Source organism: Hemitrygon akajei, chromosome 13 (genome assembly GCF_048418815.1).
Source record: "Hemitrygon akajei chromosome 13, sHemAka1.3, whole genome shotgun sequence".
Lineage (NCBI taxonomy): Eukaryota > Metazoa > Chordata > Chondrichthyes > Myliobatiformes > Dasyatidae > Hemitrygon > Hemitrygon akajei.
The window spans coordinates 41016098-41037224 of NC_133136.1; the positions used below are offsets into that span (position 1 = coordinate 41016098).

Below are 21127 nucleotides of genomic sequence, written 5' to 3' on the forward strand. Positions count from 1 at the left end.
CGGTCCCTTCTGAAATAAATTTCTCACACCCCTCTCGTACTTTATCTACCTGGGGCTTTCTCGTCAATTTACTGATCAACACAATACACCCTGTAGGGACTGCTGCTCTCCCTTTTCCTGTCTCCTTCCTCGGAGCAAAGCACTTAGATGCAATATGACCCACCTTTCCACAATTAAAACAGGTCAAGCCAGGAACCCTCCTGCCAGCTTGCCTTTCTTCCTCCTTACTTTTACCACTAGCTCCCGGCTGAATTTCTGCCTCAGCCAGCGGGCTTTCTCTACCGTTCCTACAGTCTTTCTGGTAACTCTTATTCGAGGAAAACTTTGTCTTGTGGGTTAGGACATATTCATCTGCGAACCTGGCAAATTCTGATATAGACTTATTCGGCTTCTCGTTCAAATACATCCGGATAACATCCGAAACACAACCTTTAAATTCCTCAATCAGAATTAACTCTCTGAAATGCCAAAAATCCTCTTCCACCCTTTCTGCCGCACACCAACGATCCAAGAGCACACCCTTCTCATAGGCAAACTCTGCATACGTCTGATTCCACACTTTCTTTAAATCTCTGAACTTTTGTCTATAGGCCTCAGGTACCAATTCGTAGGCCTGAAGAATGGCCTGTTTTACTTCCTCGTAATTCCCATACTCCTCCACAGACAATGCCGCATATGCCCGTTGTGCCTTCGCTTTTAACACACTTTGTAACAACGCCACCCACTGATCTCTGGGCCACTTCTGACTCACTGCCACCTTTTCAAAATGCAAGAAATAACTATCAACATCCGTCTCCTCAAACGGAGGTACTAACCTAAACTCCCTACTAACATTAAACCTCTCCTCTCGGTCTGCCCCTTGGACCCTTCTCTCTTGCTTTAACTTCTCCATGTCCAGCTCATGCTGCCTCTGTTTCTCCTTCTTCTCATACTCCCTCTGTTTTTCAGCTCTTTCCTTCTCCTTTTCAGCTGCTTCCAGCTGTTTTAACCTAAGTTCATGCTCCCTCTGCTTTTCAGCCTTTAACTGGAGTTCATACTCCCTTTTCACCTCTAACTCCTTTAGCTGGAGCTCATACTCCCTTTTCCTCTGTTCCGCGTCCAGCCTCAATTTTTCCAACTCTAACTGAGCCGTCCCAATAGCTGGTACCTTTTCAGGAATATTTTCCAATACCTCAGCCGAAAACACATTCTTCTCAATATAATACTGAGTTATGGCCCTCCGCATCTCCCACTTTTTCATTGAGGACCTCACCTCTGCGAGATTTAGTCCTTTCGCAATATTTACCAAGTCCGTCTTTGTGGCCTCCTCTAGCACCTTCAAAGTCAGGTTTTGTGTAAATTCGTCTACGTCCATCTTTGCTGGTTTCCCGTCTGGTTACCTGCACAACCAGATCCAAGTCTGGACTTAAAAGCCAATTCACTGGCCCTTCAATTTGGTATCAAATCCTGAGATGAGGCCCCAAGTTGTTACGAACCCCGTAACTGGGTATCTTACCAGCAAAGATAGGAGTATCCGTTGGAGTCTGGTGATACTATTTTTAATAGTATTTATTAGTAAAAATACACAATAATAATATCAATGCATATATAGATAATATACGTCATCAATACTAAACCTAAAAGTGCGGGTATAAGGGTATAATAATAATCAATAAGAAATAAGCTCTATCGTTGTCTAGGGGATAATGAATTGTCCGATGGAAATATAAAGTTCAGTTCAGTTCATGCAGGCTGCGGTAGTTGTTGGTCGCTGTGTTGCAATTGTTGGAGAGAGGGGGGGGGGGAGGGGGGGGGGGGGGGGGGGGGGGAGAGGAGAGAGAGAGAGAGAGAGAGAGAGAGAGAGAGAGAGAGAGAGAGAGAGAGAGAGAGAGAGAGAGAGAGAGAGAGAGAGAGAGAGAGAGAGAGAGAGAGAGAGAGAGAGAGAGAGAGAGAGAGAGAGAGAGTAACAGCTATTGACTTGCCGACTTTCCTTTACGATCTTGATCCGTTGTTGTTGTGGCCATTCACGTTTGACCCCTCCATCCTTTAGCTAGACCGTTGACCCTTGACTCCCTTGACACCCTTGACTCGTCACCCAGGCAAGGGTGGACACACACACAAGTCCCCACTGGTCTCGTAGTGTCTCTCCTGGTGCGTCTGAGGGGTGTTCCCCAGACCTTACTTTTATCCCCACTCATGGGGTCTCAGGTGTCAATCAGGTTGGGATGATGCAACCCATCAACCAGACCACTCTGGTTGTCCCCTGAGGGTTTTCAATGAATAGAACAGTACTCAATACACAATCCTTCTCCAAGAGACAATAGCAGTTCCATTCCGCTTTTGTTAGGAGGAGACATTCCACTTTTATGTATTTCTGCGTTGTCTCTCTCTCATTTCCTTGGTATCAGACCCGAAATAGTAGCGATTTTGCGATTCTCAAAAAGGGCGACTTTGCACCCTTCTGCCCATCAGAGTTGCTCTTCATTTGTAACAGTTTAAAATCTATAGCTGGGAAAATGCTTGTAGCTATCATTAGAGATAGCAAGGCATCTGGAAAGGAATGGATCCATCAGGCAGATGCAGCATGGATTCAGCAAAGGCTGGACAGTTTTGAGGATATAACGAGCACAGTGGATAGAGGAGAACAGATGGAAGTTATTTATTGGGATTTCCAGAAGGCGTTCGATAAGGTGCTGCACAAAAGACTTCTCCATAAGATAAGGATGCACAGAGTTGGGGGAGATGTATTAGCATGGATAGAGGATTGGTTAACTAATAGAAAGCAGAGAGTTGGGATACATGGGTGTTACTCTGGTTGGCAATCAGTGGTGAGTGGTGTATCGCAGGGGTCGGTGCTGGACTCGCAACTGTTCACGATATACCTTAAGGATCTGGAAGAGGGGACCAAGTGTAGTGTATCAAAGTTTGCTGATGATACTAAATTGAGTGGAAAAGCAAATTGTGCAGAAGATAAGGAGAGTCTGCAGAGTGATATTGCAGCATGATGCTGTGCAGAGGGACTTGGGATTGCTTGTGCATGAATCACAAAATGTTGGTTTGCAGGTGCAGCAGGCTATCAAAAAGGCAAATGGGATGTTTGCCTTCATTGCTAGAGGGATTGAATTTAAAAACGGAGGTTATGCTGCAACTATAGAGGGTACTGGTGAGGCTGCACCTGGAGTACTGCGTGCAGCTCTGGTCTCCTTCCTTGTGGAAGGATACACTGGCTTTGCAGGCAGTGCAGAGCAAGTTCACCAGGTTGATTCCAGAGATGAGGGGGTTAGACTATGAGGAGAGATTGAGTCGCCTGGGACTGTACTCTCTGGAATTCTGAAGAATGAGGGGAGATCTTAGAAACATAGAAAACCTACAGCACAATACAGGCACTTCGGCCCACAATCCTGAGCCAAACATGTACTTACCTTAGAAATTACCTAGGACAGGGGTGGCCAACCTTTTACATTCCATGTGTCAATTTTTTCACGCACGAGTTCATATGCGCCATACAACTCTTGAACCTCCATTCAATTCTTGTAAAAATATGTTAATGTAGACATATTTAGCATTTTACATGATATATTGATTTAATATAAAAACAAGATAAACATTACTTACCTTAATGAGACTTTTAACAAATATATTTTGTCTTCTTTTGATTTCTCCCTTTTTCTTAATCACATATTCTTTCCGTAACTCAGACCCAAGCACAAGCTTCAGTTTTCCTTCTATTTCAGTCTGATGTTGTGTTTTATAGTGTCCATTAAGATCATGTCTTCTATTATGTGGGGAAGTGTTTTCACAAACAATGCACAACGGTTTTCCTGATGGACCTGCTATAAATAGGAAATCATTTTCCCACTGTTCATTGAATTCATGCTTACTATCACTTTCTGCTTTTCTTTTGCTCATTTTCTTTTGCACTGTGATGGGTAATGGAATGTAAAAACAAGGCTTGATTTTCGAAAAAGTACAAAACTGCAAATGTTCACAAAGGATGAACAAAGCACAACTCCGTGGCACACGAGTGTCAATTTTAAACTGACTGGCAAATACTGAGCGTCATAGGAAGTCATTCCTACCTGTGGCCATCAAACTTTACAACTCCTCCCTCGGAGTGTCAGACACCCTGAGCCAATAGGCTGGGCCTGGACTTACTTCCACTGAGCACGATTATCTTATTATTATTATTTAATTATTTATGGTTTTATATTGCTATATTTCTTCACTATTCTTGGTGCAGCTGTAATGAAACCCAATTTCCCTTGGGATCAATAAAGTATGTCTGTCTGTCTGTCAAAATGTGCAGACATCTGGCACCTCAGAATCAAACAAGTATCAAATGTGTATTGAACAGTTACGGAACGACTGCAGAACAAAAGTCCTTCTTTCCTAGTTTGACTCATTGAACATTCTTTAAAATTGAAAACAGATTAATGTGAAAGAAGATAACATTCGCCAAAAGATGTGCACAAAATAAAATCGCTAAAAATAATTGCTAAGTTTTAGATTCATTTTCAGTAAAACCCATTTCTAGCTCTAAGCTACTTCAATTCCTGTTGTAGATTTTTTTCTACAACTCGGTTTTTGGTTAATACATTTTACATGAGTAGGCTTACTTTTTTATTATTCTCACTGGGGTGCAATGCATCACTTCTAATCATCCAATGCACCACTTCTGACGCATGCACCATAGGTTGGCCATCCCTGACATAGGGTTACCCATAGCCCTCTAATTTTCGAAGCTCTAGGTACCTACCTATCCAGGAGTCTCTTAAAGACCGTATCATATCTGCCTCCACCACCTTCGCTGGTAGCCTATTCCACACACTCACCGCTCTCTGCGTAAAAAAACGTACCCCTGACATCTCCTCTGTACTTACTTCCAATCTCCTTAAAACTGTGCCCTCTCATGTTAGCCATTTCAGCCTTGGGAAAAAGCCTCTGACTATCCACATGATCAATGCCTCACATAATCTTATACACCTCTATCAGGTCACCTCTCCTCCTCCACCGCTCCAAGGAGAAAAGGCTGAGTTCACTCAACCTATTCTTATTAGGCATGCTCCCAAATCCAGGCAACATCCTTGTAAATCTCCTCTGCACCCTTTCTATGGCTTCCACATCCTTCCTGTAGTGAGGCGACCTGAACTGAGCACAGTACTCCAAGTGGGGTCTGACCAGGTCCTATATAGTTGCGAAATTACCTCTCGGCTCTTAAACTGAATCCCCCAGTTGAAGAAGGCCAATACACCGTATGCCTTCTTAACCACAGATTCAACCTGCGCAGCAGCTTTGAGTGCCTTGTCTTCATTCACCATGGCAAAGTGTATATTCACTTTGCTGGACCATTCATGGACTCCACGTTTCTGATTGCTGTAGATGCTCATTCGAAGTGGCCAGAGGTCATGCCAATGACATCAAACACCTCAGAAAAGACTTCCTGCTCTGGAGACCATCTTCTCTAGAAATGGCTTACCTGAACAAATTGTGAGTGACAATGGATCAGTGTACACACCAGAAGAGTTCAGAAGAAAAGTGACATCAAACAAGTCAGCTCACCATCACCCAGCAATGAATGAGTTAGCTGAAAGGTTTGTTCAAACCTTCAACAAGTCCATTAAAGCTATGAACAAGGAGGACATTTGCCTACAGCAGAAGGTGGACAACTTCCTTTTTGTGTATCGGAACTCTGTTCATGTGATGACCAAACACCTGCAATGCTGATCGTGAGCAGGAATCTGAGATCTCACATAGACTCTACGGAGGGAATTGCAGAATAAACATTACACCTGTTGCTAAGTAAATCAGCAATGAGCTTCGAGTTTGGACAGGAAGTCCAAGTGCCTGATTACTGAGAAGACAAGTGGACACCTGATGGGATGGCTACAGGAACTGGACCACTGATGTACACAGTGGATGTTGGAGATCAGACATGGAGATGTTTTGTAGACCAGATACTGGATGCTCAACCGAAGAACAATCCTGAGTCGACTACATCCAACAAGACTGACAAATTACATCCACCAGACTTGCCTCTTAGTAATGATCAGGTCAACAACAGCAAATTAACACCTATAGCAGAGAAAGTTGTCTTTGACAAGACACTTGCCAAAGAGGAAATGTGATGTATGGATCTATTTCTTTTAGCGCAATGACTCCCCTAGCACTACTTATTGACTGAACGTACCCATGTGCTTTGATCTGCTTGTACTCTCGCTGCAAAGTGAATATACTGGTTAACTTCACCTCCATGAGCACGTTATTATTTAATTGATATGTAGCTGCACAGCCACATTTGGCTTCTGGTTGACATCCATTGAAACAGCAGTCCAGTGGTGGGAGAAAACAAAACTGGCAAGGTCACGATTTTTATCTTCACTGTGGCTTGTCCATGCTTTTCAGAAGAAAATGGGAATAGCTACCTTCCCCTGGAATCTTCGTAGTGTGTATTCAGGTCAGTGTTGAGCAATGATCCAACCTTAAACCTGTAGGAGATATTTTATTCAAATTGAATTAACTATCTCTTTAATGAGAATGTCACTGTATAACCAAACAACCTCTTCCACACTAGAAGAATGCTTTGAAACAAAAAACTCCTACTAAAAACAAACTACCACTATCTGAAATAAAACCAGAAAATACTGGAAGGGCTTTCTGTATCCTGAATAGTTACTGATGTTCTTCTTTGTTTTGTGAATTGAATGACCATAATACAAAAAGAACATTAAGTCTTTCCATCATGGCAAACTTATTACCCCTCTCAACCCCATTCTCCTGCCTTCTCCCCATAACCTTTGATGCCCTAACTAATCAAGAACCTATCAACCTCTGTTTTAAAAATACCCAATGACTTAGCCTCCAAATCAGTCTGTGGTAATGAATTCCACAGATTCACCAGCTTCTGGCTAAAGAAATTCCTCCTCATTGGACATTCTATTCTGAGGCTGTTACCTCCGGTCCTAGACTCTCCTAACAATGGAAACATACTCTCCACGTCCACTCTGTCTAGGTAGGCCTTTCAATATTCAGTAGTTTCAATTAGATGCCCCTCCCCCCATTCTTTTAAATGTCAGGAAATCTAGGCCTCAGGATTAGTAATCTAGTTGCATAAACACAACACTAACATATTCCACATGTACTATTGAAGTACCTCTTCTCAATTACATTTTATATTTTTTTCAGGGAGAATGTGGTCCATTAATATGTACGAAGAGGAGCAGCAAGAATTTAACAACCTCTTCTTTAAATATTCCCAATGAATTGGCCTCCACAACTGACCGTGGCAATGCTTCATCTATTGCTTAGGTTTTATTTGGTTGATTTTGCAATAAATATTTTTTTCTAGCACCTTGAGTACAGATATAGGAGAAAAGCTTAAATAACGCCGGCATTAGAGCAGGTAGATCTCAAATACATTCTGTCTTGGCAAGAGCAGTGATACTGTCAAAGTGTTCATTTCAAACTGTATTCACGTCTTCCATCCCCATGCACAGGTTTACTTTTTGATCTCCACTTTTTGCTGATCCCTAGTTGTCTGCAAACTATAGCCCCATTTAACATTTAACTTGTTAGCATCTTTCATGTGTTCTCCTTGCTTTCAGAAGAACACAAGGAAATAGGAACAGGAGTAGCCACCTGGTCCTTCAAGTCTGACATCATAACAATTACCAACTCATACTCAGTTTCATTAACATCATCCCTACTTTTTCTAAACTCAAATCATGATATAGTTTATTTAGGTGTTGCGACAGGATAACACATTCATATTAGGAATTGGTTTAATGAATCTCTTTGGGACTGCCTCTACTACTAACATATATCCTTACTTAAGTAGGAGGACAAACTTGTGCAATAACTGCAGCCTCACCAACAGTTCACAACTGTAAAAATTGTTTCTAAATGTTAACCCTCTTTGCTTTCTACTTTTCTTGACTCATACACATCTCTATCCTTCTGTGCTCATTGGCAATCTTCCTCCACGATAAAAGACTGTCTTTATATACCTTTTAGAGTCTTAGAATTATTGTATATAATTACTGAGCCCAACTCATCCACACTTACTGAAGTAGTCCCATTGCCTGCATTTGCCCCATTATCCTCTAAATGTTTCCTGTCCAGGTATCTGCCTAAAAGCTTCATTGCATTTGTATTTGTATTTCCTCATTGCATTTGTACCACTTCCACTGGTTGTTAGTTTCATAGTTTGACCACCCTCCCCTTTGCATCATAACCAGTTTACCACTCCTTTAAATAAATGGATGTCCTCAAGTTTGAGACTCCATTACCTTGGGAAAAAGACTGACCATTCACCTCACATATGTCCATGAGGATATTGGTACCCCTCCAGTTCAGATGCAACCTGTCTTCCTTTACGGTTCACCTCCGCTTCAAAAGTCCTAATGACCAAGAACTTCAGTCCTCTCTTAATAACACTGTTACTGATCTGGGAAATTTAAATTGTTCATTTCATGTTTAACAAAAAGAATGGTGCCCCAGATTGTAGTAAAAAACCCAGCAGCCTCATTAATGTTTTTGAGGAAGGGAGTTTTGTTCATACCTGGTCAACCTGCTTCAGGTTCCTCTCACCATGTTATGTGGGACATTCAAGAAGCTCCTGTTTTTCTTATCCTTCCAATAAATTTGGAGCATGCTGTAGATAACATAGATGGTATTTTTCCAGTAACATTATTAGGGTAGTCCAGGTTTCAGAAACATGATCATTGCCAACCAGTAGACTATGAAGTTTGTACCTAACCTGAGGTCTTGTTCTTCAAATGTTTTCCTCAATCAACAAAAAGTTGTGCAGGGATATTGAAGGTCATAGTAAGTCAAGGTATGTTTTTAAGTGAGAGATGGCTCAGCCCTACTACTATGCTGAATTGCACCCCTTCAGAACAGATTGAGCTGTTCTAGCTGAACATCACAGCATTTTAGGCCAGCAGCCATAATTGTTTTCCATCATAATTTGCAACCTCTTACCCACAAGGTGCCATGTTGGAGAAAGTATAGCAAAGGGGTTACACACAAGGCAAGTGGTATGATTGACTTAATTGAACTCACAACCAATAATAAATCTCTCACATCTTACTGCTAGTGGTGGAGATAATCTAACAACCAATTCCCTCCTATTTTGGTACCCCTGCGTCAGCATTCCTCTTTCAGCTCCCATGTTTGGGCATCCTGCTTCTGCCCCATTGTCTCAGCACCTCTCAGGGTGGTGCCCAGCATTTAATTAAAACTACTCAGGTGTTCTCTTAGCAAGAAATCCCCAGATAGAAAAACAAACATTAAGTAGGTAGGTCAAAGGTGCCTACAGCTTTGTATTTTTGACCATGGCTGATAAGTCTGCCTGCAATCTCTCTCTCTGAAACATCACACTTTGTTTTGCTTTATTCCCATTTTCAATTTCCAGATCAAATTTAACCAGCATGACAGTGTGAACAGTTTACATTGCCCCTACAATGGAGCCTTCAGAAAACATATTCCCAACATCAACCTTTTTCACTTCCATCAAAGTTGTTTGCATTAAAAGCAATCTTTTATTTGGTAAATTGCTTTGGCCTATCTGTGGTGTTGATGATCTGAACAATAACTAAATATACTCCTCTGAAACCAGGATGGCTTTTCCTTATTTTAGAAATAATGAAAACCTCTTTTAATCTACTGAAGATATGTAGAAATGAAATTAATGCAGCCAATTATCTATTATTCAGGGTGACACAATAGCTCCTTGGGTGGCTCTAACAGTAGAATATTTTTGCTGACCAGATTTAAAAGTAATTTCTCATCTGAGCTTCAGGTGCAACTTTCAAAGAAAAAAAAATTTGTCCTACTGCATTTGTTTGAAACTAAATTTATTTCTAAGGTAAATTCTGACCAAGAGCAACCCAGCCAGCAGCTCGATGTCAGTAGCATCCAAACAAAAAGCAAGTTTTTTCCCCCAATTACAGCATTACATTTTTAGTGTTAGTTTTAATGATACTTTAGCTGCTTCCTAGTTACCAACATGCTTTCTTATTCATCTCAAGTTGTTTGGCCTGCAGATTCCCTAATGATCAGGCATAATGAATCAGAATGAGACTTATGCAAATTAATAGCACAAGATGAAATGGCTCCCATCACAAAACAGGAAATGCTTCTGTAACAGGTAATGCTCTATTCTTAAGTAGACCCCCGTTAGATGAAAACTAATTCTAGAGAGCCAATTGCCACATTTTTGTGGTTTAAGGGCAACAACTGATGTCAACCATTAAGAAAATATGAAAAACCTTTCTTAAGGATATATCAACTGCCAAAATGGAGTTAAGAATGTAAATTCAGTAATGCAGAATAGGCAAATGATGGGTTCATAATGGTCTATTGTTTTATCTTAAAAATAACATCATTGAAAATATTATTTTTAATCTCCTTTCAAACATTGAAAGCATACCTACTGCCACACAAAATTACCCAATGATGTTTGTAAAAGGATGATTTAAAAAAATCACCATCTATACACTCAATCATTTAATATATCAAAAGCTAATTTTTAGTAGGAAGGTAGGGAACCAGCAGGAGGCAACTAAAAAAAAACTATAAAGAGATGAAATATGAAGGTAAGTCAGCCAATAGTATAAAATAGGGCACAAAAGATTTTTCAGAATATGAGTAGAAGAGACAAGTGTGGATATCAGACTGCTGGAGAGAATTTTAATAACCATTTTACATTAATCTTCACTGTGGTAGACATTAGCAAGATGCCAGGAATGCAAAATTGACAGAAAGTGGAAGTGAGTGCCTATTGCTATTACGAAGGAGAAGGTGCTTGGGCAGCTGAAAAGACTTAATTTAGATAAGTCGCCTGGACCGGATGGACTGCACTGCAAGATTCTTAAAGAGGTAGCTATCTAGATTCTGGAATGGTTCCAGAGTACTGAAGAATTGCAAATGGCACTCCGCTCTAAGGAAGGGAGGCAGAAAAAAGGAAATTATAGGCTATTTAACCTGACTTCAGTGGTTGGAAAGATATTGGAATCTACTATTAAGGATGAGGTTTCTGGGTACTTGGAGGCACATGATAGGATAAGCCAAAGTCAGCATGGCTTCCTTTAGGGAAACCTTGCCTGACAAATCTGTTGGAATTCTTTGAGGAAACAACAGACAGGGTAGGCAAAAGAAGAGAAAAAGACTGGTGGATCTTATGTACTTGGATTTTCAGAAGGCCACATGAATATGACAGGAAAGGTACTAAAATGGATAGATTAGCTGACTGACTGAAGGTAGAGAGAATAAAGGGGGCCCTTTTCTGCTTGGCTTACAGTGACTAGTGGTTGCTCCAAGAGTCAATGTTCAGACTGCTTCTTTTCACATTGTGTGTCAAACGGTTTGGATTAAGGAATCAATGGCTCTGTGGCCATTTCTGTTCGATGTGAAGATGGAAGTGCAGGTAGCGTTGAGAAAACAGGGTTTTTCACAAATGGACTTAGTTTGGGGAAATGGTCAAAGAAGTGGCAGATGCAATATAAAGAAGTGTATGGTCAATAGTCAATAGACAGTAGGTGCAGGAGTAGGCCATTCGGCCCTTCTAGCCAGCACCGCCATTCACTGTGATCATGGCTGATCATACACAATCAGTACCCTGTTCCTGCCCTCTCCCCATATCCCTTGACCCCGCTATCTATAAGAGCTCTATCTAACTCTCTCTTGAATGCATCCAGAGACTTGGCCTCCACTGCCTTCTGGGGCAGAGCATTCCACATATCCACCACTCTCTGGGTGAAAAAGTTTTTCCGCATCTCTGTTCTAAATGGCCTACCCCTTATTCTGCATCCTGGCAGAAGGAATAAAGGACATGGACTGTTTTGTAAATGTGGAGAAAATTCAAAAATCAGGGATGCACAGCTCATGCAGAATTCCCTAACGGTTTACTTGCAGGGTGAGTCAGTGGTATGGAAGGAAATGTAATGTCAGCATTCATTTTGAGAGGATGAGAATACAAAAGGATGTAATGCTGAGCCTTTATAAAGAATTGGTCAGACTGCACTTGAGAGTACTGTGAGCAGTTTTGAGCCCCTTTATCTAATGAAGTAAGTGCTAGCATCGGAGGAAGTCCACAAGGTTTATGAGAATGATTCCAGGAATGAAAGGGTCAACAGGTGACGAGCATTTGATGGCTCTGGGCCAGTACTCGCTGGAGTTTATAAGAATGTGAGGGAGGTGGGATCTCAATGAAACCTGTTGAATATTGAAAGGAGTGAATATGGAGAGTATTTTTCCTATAGTGGGTGAGTCTAGGACCGGAAGACACAGTCTCAGAATTGAGGGACATCCATTTAGAACAGCGATGATGAAAAATTTCTTTAAGCCAGAGGGTGGTGAATCTGTGGGATTTTTTTTGCCACAGACAGCTGTGCAGACCAAGTTATTGGGTATATTTAAGGTGGAGGTTGATAGGTTCTTGACTAATCAAAGGTTATGACGAGAAGGAAGGAGAATGGAATTGAAAGGGATAATAAATCAGCCATGATGGAATGGTGGACAGACTTGATGAGCCAAATGGTCTAATTCTGCTTCTAGGTCTCATAAAAGTAAAATGTTGAATTACTCTGCTGAAGAAATAGGATAGTCAATTCCAATGCAGCTCTGTATACTCACAGGCATGTGCCACCTTGTGAACTTCAATGCTCAATATAATTTCCTATTTTCAGACAGATCAGGCACATTTTTCTGCTGACTAGAAACTATTGTTAACCATCAGACTGGTGGTAGTTGAGAGTCACAAATTTTCCACAGAGCCTTGTAAAATGGTTTACAGCATGAAATTGTGCCTTTAGAAGAATTTGAGAACAATGTACTTTCACATCAACTCTAAAGTTATAGTTAATCAAAATAAAGATGAGACTTCCAGACTTTTTATTTCTGGAAATGGTATACACCACACATCAAGGTACAACAGAAGTACAAAATAATGCTGAACAAAAACCTTCAGTATTTATATACAAATATTAAAACAAAACACAATGTTAGAGCTTTCCTCTTGTATATCTTCAAAACTGAATGCTGTCTTGATTGTCAACAATGAACCCATTTCCCCACTGGCAGCTCTATTACTAACTACAACAGTAGTTGAAGAGGAGCTGTAGCACCAATTTTTCAGAACAGTATTGCTAGTGCTTTTATTTTATTAGAAGCATTTAAGTAGCATATCTATATTGATCATCAATACCACATTGCTTTCATTCTTCACAAACATTGTACAAACTCTCTCTTCTGCAATGTATCAACTTTTCAAATTTCTGTATACAATTACAGTTAGTTCAACTTGTCACTATTTTACCTTCAATAAGCAATTTTAATTCATACTCCAGACTTTGGATGAAGTATCATTAAATTCAACAACTGGGAGATTTTCTCACTACAGATAATTATCTTCAGCCAAGAAGAAAAAAAACTGTAGTATTTTAAAATGACCTATCCTTGATATTCTTCAGCCATCAAACAGGTAAAACCTTCAAGTAACTGGATCAGGTAATATTAGGAAACTAATCATTTAGACTAGGGAGAAAACATCATCTCTTTTCTTGGTGAAGTATTGCTATATTCACCACAGCACCAGTTACAGTTCTAAATGTATTAGTATATGAACAGACTTTTCAAAATGGAAAGGAAAGACAATCATCTTTGGCCAGCAGTCAACAAAGCTTGACAATAAACATCAAATCTTCTACATCCCAGTGGTTAAATAAGATTCTCATTTAGAAAGAAGCAAGCATCATTTCATGACACTTTAAACTTAAACTTAGTAGTTTACTAGATGCATAAATTCTACATAATTACATTCTCTCAAATTATTGCCCTGTTTAATATGAACATAAAAAAGGAAATTTACAAAATTCTAAAATATCAGTTCCCATTAAGAATTTGGTTTTAGTTTTGGTAGAGTATCATAGATATTTCAATGATCTTTGTTCAACGTGCAGGATGAAGGACATTTTTTTCTACACGCCAAACACATTTCAAAATATTTAAACATTGTAACAAGTAAATAACATTAGCCCCAAACAAAAAGGTTAAACAGTTTAAATTTTGGACTAAATGCTTTTAAATAAACTATTACTCAGTTAGAAGTTAATCAATGTAACTGGCAAGAGAATACATACCAATAAGGATTTTATTTTTTCTCTAAAAATCACAAGCAAATCAGTAATAGTAAATTTTAAATTAAACCCTGTAATAAAAAAAATCACACACTACTGTTTGCCAAGGGAACCTTACAAAGTCTGAATGCATAGTTAATTTCTGTATTTATAATGCACTAGGAATGGTTTTAAAATTTCAAAAAGTGCAACTGATGCAAGTGATCAGTCATAAATCTGTGTGAACATTACTACAGACTAGCCTTTGCAAATCCAGTCATCACGCTCAAATATATAAATGAAGGGATATGTAGAGCATTTCCACAAGAACAGGACTGAGTTTAGTTAACATTAGAAAGAAAAATCCCACAGAAGACAAATGCATAGATCAGCACATGAACACAAGCTATAAGCTGATGACATGAATCAGAATTCCACGCTATACTGGCAAGAGCCAAGGCTACCCGTTACTTCTGTGTCTTGTACCTTTATGCCATTCTGTACTGTCTCAGAACCTAAAGCTTCATCTACCATACTAGATTCCTGTATTAAAAACTGAAAGCATAGTATGGCTTTACAGTCATACTCATCTACACAGAAAATCAACTCAGTCTCTCAAACCACAGTATTCACTCTTGCGCATTTAAAATGGCAGTATTTGTGTAAAATTTCTGCACTAAGTTTTAGGGGATTGTGCAAATATAGGGGCAAGGGTGAAGATAGATTCTCCAGACAGAATGTAAATATTTACATTGTACAAAAGCAGTTCATCATGTTGTGTATCCCAGCTAATTAACCTTCGTCACACTTGCAAATCACTTGGAAAAACAGTAAAATCTTTTTCAAATGCGGTGTAGCAAATTCTTGTAATTTCAAAAAACAAAATAATGTAAGATAGGTAGATACTCACTCAGCAGAGCCTAACTACAATTTTAGCAGATGCTGAACAATAACAATTACATTAATGACCTACATGTCAATTAGAAACTAGGAAGCAAAGCAATAAACACTAATGCAAAAACTACAAAATGAAACACGTGACAATAAACGTACTATAAATAGGCTCAAAGGACACTTATCTTTCTGGATTCCAAGTATCTTCTAATACTAAACCAGGTAGGGAATTCCAAAGTTTCTTGATCAGAACTTGATATAGATCAACAACAATTTACAGATAAAAGTACCATTTTATTTCCTGCTGTGTAAAATAGATACTAGGTACTGTACACCTAATCAAATAATTACTATAATTTAAAATTCAATATTTTCTTCTTGTTTCAGTTCAACAAGTGCTTTATTGCAAACTTTTACTTAGAGAAATTGTGAAGTTTACAACAGACTAAAAATTTGGAATATATTACAAAATAGTAGAGCTTCAGTTTGGTTCATCAGGGTTTCACTGTATTACACTGTGGGCATGGATACAAAACATAATGAACTGCTGCAAGATGGCTTAAGTGTCAAACAGAATTGTGATTAAAAGTGGCAAGTCCCAAGTTGTGTCGAGACGGTTTCAGCTGCCCCAGGAAATCTCATAAGATATATAATGCACTGCGCAGTTTGAGATACACTATAATACAATCTTTAAAGTCTTTTAAAAAAACAAATATACAATTATCACAAAATTCAATATTTAATCTAATCAATAAAAGCTTGAAAAGTTTCTAAGCACAGAAATCTGGCAGTAGTTCCAACCCGTTTACAGATGGCAGCCATGCCCAACACTCGCAAGTCTGTAGGCTTCCTCCCACTTGTATTTCATCCATCAATTTTCTTCCAAAGGATGCGTTCATGGCACCATAAACTGAAGTGCTCTGTTTTAAGTAAATGGATGAGAAGGCTCTATTCATGCAGGTCTTTGCACAGGTTGTGCACAGTTCACTTCCAAAATGCTACATTAGCCAGGGACAAGGCCAGGTACCTGTAAACATTAGTATTCCTCTATACCCACTACTGTGACAGTAGTGTGCATTCATGGAAGCCATTTCTATTGTTTCAGATTCCCAATGGTGGTGTCAGGAGGTGAAATGGTTCTTCAACTACAAAGGAGATGTAATAGCGTGAGAGTTCAGGACTGTGTCGTAAAGTTCAATTTTAAGTCCCCAACTCTGCTATATGAACATAATCTCTCAAATTTCTACGTTACTAGGGACTGAAAATAAATGGCTATTTAACTCTTGAGAAATCAAGATTAAAGTTCTATAGGTAAAAAGACATCACTGATGTCATAGTAAAAAAATTCAAACTTCCAGTGAATGACTGAACAATCTCGATGGCTCATCCACCAAGCTCAACATTACTGCATACCACCATTTCAGAAGAAGTTTCAATGGAGTCACTCTGATTGGAGAGCCGTATGCTGGTGTAGTGCACAGGGATTAATGAAGCCACTTGCTTCACTACTAGGCAAGCTGCTAAAATCTGCAACAGAAACAGACATTTTGGCACTAGTGATGTGATGTGTGTGATTCTCAAAATCCACATCCAGGTTATTTACAGAAAGGTCATTGATAAAAGATTCTTGAACAGAAATCCCCATTTTCAATCTCTTTGCCGGTCTTTCAGACTCATTGTTGCACATGTTTATCTGGTTTAAATCAGAATGGTAGAATCCAGTCTCGAATAAATTTAGACAGTCTGTGTCACCATTTGTAGGCAAACCAAGCGACTCGTCTATTAAAGCAGGCACATGGGTAGTTGGTCCCTTGGTGTGTAAACTCTCCACTGGATGAAAATTATACGAATCCAAACAGTTCACATCGGCAGCGCTGCAAGGTGTACTCACGCTGGTCAGTGCTAAAAGACAGAGAAGTAAAATATAAGTCTTCGGCTTTATAACTGTATCACAATTTATTTTAATTCTTGAAAAGACTGAAAAATTTATATACTTAAAAGGATAAATAAACAAACCTAACTATGAGATCACTCTTAATTTCCATTTACCATATTTACATTACATAAAGGCTTATGACCCACTAGTTATTAAATGCACGGATAAGTACAAAATAGAGCAGATATTACCATCAAGATGCTTAAGTTGGATCCTTAGGAGGCACACTGTGCATTTTACATTTATTTAGAGATATAGCATGAAACAGGTCCCTTCAGGCCCAATGAGCCACACCACCCAGCAACTCATCTAGTCACAGGATAATTTACAATGACCAATTAACCTACTAACTGTTGTATCTTTAAACACCAGGGGGAAACCTATGTGGTTCACAGGAAGAATGTATAAACTCTTTACAGATGGTGCCGGAAATGAACCCCGAAGCATCCCGAGCTGTAACAGCATTGCGCCATCCTGACACCCACTCCAATTTATTTGTGTAGACCAGGCCTTTCCAGCCCAATGAGCTGCACCTCATCACAACCCACCTGTTTAACTCTAGCCTAGACACAGGACAATTTACACAGATCAATTGACCTACTAACCAGTAGGTTCTAACCGGCATGTCTTTGGAGCATGGGAAGAAACCAGAGCACCCAGAGGAAACACATGCACTCACAGGAAATCCAGTACAAACTTCTTACAGACAGCGCCTGAATTGAACTCTTGACATCCCGAGCGTAATAGCGTCGCACTAACTGCTAGGCTATTGTGGCGTTCTATTACTTGATACTAGCTCAAATAACTACAAGGGTAAATTATATTTTGTTTCACATACTTTGCCTAAATATAACCATTATGGCCCTTTCCAGAGGCAGCTCAACTCCGCTGACTGTTCAGAAAGGAGGATGCAAGTTCACACTATAGATTTCAGCACTTAATCTGGCCTGGTAGCTTAATGGACACAAAAGATTCAAGGTGGAACAAGTAAATTAAGATATAAATAAGGACTACTTTATACAAATAAAGCACAAATTAACATTTTATTAATCTATACTGTGCTTCTCATGAACTAACAAATATACTTTCTTGATCCCCAAAACCAATAATGTTATTAGAGTGCTGCTTTTAGCAGATGAGTGAAAACAGGGAAAAACAAAAAAAATGCTAAACTGTGAAATCCAAAATAATGAAGAAACAATAGACTGAAGATGGTAGAGAAAAATAAATGAAGTGCTAGAATTATTCAGCAGGTCAAGCAGCATCAGTAGTGAGAGAAGAGGAGTTAATTGCTCCAGATGATGATCTTTCATTAGAACTTGCCAGTTCTGATTCAAACTGGGAAGGTTAGTTATCTCATATTGTTTGAATTCAACAGAGTCTGTGGGATATTAACGTGCCCAATCACAATACAAGGTGCTGTGTTTGAGCCTACGTTGAACTATAAACATAACTCTTCGACTTCACTAGGTCCACCTTCAGACAGATCAGTGAACATTGCAATGGACTCTCACAACTATATATCCGTCAAAGCCATTTGCTGCAAGGCCATTTCCACTCTCCTATTTGTCCAGCACCTATGTACCTATCCTGTTGATAATGTTTGCAAAACAAATGCTTTCCAAATGTCTTTATTTTTCTTAAATAGTTTCCTCTCCAAAATAGTTGACACAGTTCTCATCTGTGTCCATTTTGTTTTCCATTTGTCTGCTTTTACTCTTCTCTTCCCATGCAAGTTGGATAGGGTTGCCTTCCTCTCAACTTCTCCCCACCAATCTTTAAATTTAACAAACACTCTGTATTTTCCACCAGACATCTTCAACCCCCTTTTGGCATTCCAAAGGAATTTTTCATTCCACAATTTCTGGTTCACCTTTACTTCTTTGCCAACACCTACTCTTGTTCTAATAGCACAACACCATGCAATTGTACGAGATTGAACTGGTACATTTCATAGGAACAGAGCACAGAAATGGGCCCTAATCACCCAACTCATCCATAATGACTGTGATGCCTATTAATGCTAATCCTGTTAGCTAACATTAGGCAAATATCCCTCAATGCCATTGCTAACCATGTAACTGTTCCAAATGCTTTTTAAACATTATAGAAGCATCTATGTCTATTAACTCCCCTGGCAGCTGGTTCTAAGCTGTGATAAGCTTACACCTCAGATCTCCTTTAAGTAGCTCCCCTCTCACCTTAAAACTATTCCTTCCTGTTTTAGACTCACCTGCCCTGGGAAAATGTTTCTCTCTCTCTCCTATCTATATATCTCATGATTTTAGTCCAAATGGATAAACACCATTAAATTCATCTGCTTCTCCTTGTCCAACTCACTTAAATTCATGATGTCCTTGAGATATTATAGAACACAGAGCAGTACAGCATTGGACAGGGCATTCATCCCATGATGTGGCAATCTTGATGACAATTTATACAGAATGCCCTCCTGTGTATCACCTATACTCCTCCATTCCCTTCATATCCATGTACCTATTTAAAAGCCTCTTACACTTCACACTTTCCCCGTCCCTTTTACACTTTCCCTTCTAACCTTAAAAGATGTCCCCTGGTGACTGACTTTTCTACCCTGGTGAAAAGATTTTGTCTGTCGACATAATCCATGTCTCACAATTTAAAAAACCTCTGCCATGTCTCGCCTTAACCTTCCCTGCTCTAGGGAAAACGAGTCAACTTTACTCAACCTTTCCTTACAATTCATATCCTCTAATCAAAATACTATCTTGGCAAACTTTACTGCACCCTCTCCATATCCTTCCTATAATGGATCAGAGGTAGAGAGAGTCAGCAATTTTAAACTCCTTGGTGTTGTTATTTCAAATTACCTCTCGCAGGCTCAGGGTGCAAGTGCAATTACCAAGAAAGTGCGCCTGTGCCTCTACTTCCTTAGGAGTTCGTGAAGATTCGGTATGACATCTAAAACTCTGATAAACTTCTATAAATTTGTAGTGTATTGACTGGTTGAATCACAGCCTGGTATGGAAACAGCAATACCCTTGAATGTTAAGTAATTCAAAAATTAGTGGATATAGTCCAGGCCATCACCGGCAAAGCCCTCCCCACCACTGAGCAGTGTTGTCAGGGGAAGGCAGCATCCATTGAGGATGACCCACCAACCAGGTCATGCTCTCTTCTCGCTACTGCCATCAGGAAGGTGGTACAGGAGCCTTAGGACTCACACCACCAGGTTCAGGAACAGTTATTACACCTAAACTATCAGGCTCTTGAATCAAAGGGGAGAAAGTAAAGTCTGACATAGCAGTATTTCAGTGGAGTAAAGGAAATTACAGTGGTATAAGAAAGGAGTTAGGGCAAGTAAATTGGAAGATGTAGGCAGGGATGACAGTAGAGCAGCAATGGCTTATGTTACTGCGAAAAATGAGGAAGATGCAGGATAAATGTATTCCAAGAAGAAAGAAATACTCTAATGGCAAAACAGTACACCCATGGCTGACAAGGGAGGACAAAGCAAAAGAGAGGGCAAAGCAAAAATTAGCAGCAAGTTAGAGGATTGAGAAGCTTTTAAAAACCTACACAGAGCAACTAAAAGAATCATTAGGAGGGGAAAGATGAAATATGAAAGCAAACAATATCAAAGTGGATAGTAAATAATTTTCAAGTATGTAAAAAATAAAAGAGAGATGAGATTGGATATAGGAATGCTGGAAAATGAGGCTGGATAAATATTAACGGTGGACAAGGAAACGGCAGACGAACCAAATGAGTATTTTACATCAGGCTTCACAGTGGAAGACACTAGCAGTGTGCCAGGTGTTGAAGGGTGTGAGGGAGGAGAAGCGAGTGCAGTTACTATTACAAGGGAGAAGGCGCTCTAAACTCTGGAAGACCCAAGGGTGCATAAGTCACCAAGACCAGATGAACTGCACCCTAAGGTTCTGAAAGAGGTAGTGGTAGAGATTGTGGACGCATCAGTAATGATCTTTTGAGAATCACTGGACTCTGATATGGTGCTAGAGGACTGGAAAATTGCAAATGTCACTCCACTCTTTAAGAAAGGAGGAAGGCAGCAGAAAAGAAATTATAGTCCAGTTAGCCTGACCTCAGTGACTGGGAAGATGCTGGAGTCAATTGTTAAGGAAGAGGTTATGGAGTACTTGGTGACTCAGGAAAATCTTGCCTGAACCTGTTGAAATTCTTTAAGGAGATTACAAGAAGGATA

At 39.6% G+C, this 21127-nt stretch overlaps 1 protein-coding gene across 4 annotated transcripts in view; it reads right to left on the reverse strand.

Annotated features, from left to right (window-relative positions):
- Window positions 1-12853: 12853 nt before the first annotated feature.
- Window positions 12854-21127, reverse strand: part of LOC140737806 (mesoderm induction early response protein 3-like) — a 50274-nt gene continuing 42000 nt past the window's right edge. For all 4 annotated transcript variants that reach the window (XM_073064464.1, XM_073064466.1, XM_073064467.1 and 1 more), the window contains one exon: window positions 12854-16889. In XM_073064464.1, coding sequence (XP_072920565.1) covers window positions 16429-16889 — 461 coding nt within the window. In that variant the 3' untranslated portion in view covers window positions 12854-16428. The remainder of the gene's footprint in view (window positions 16890-21127) is intronic.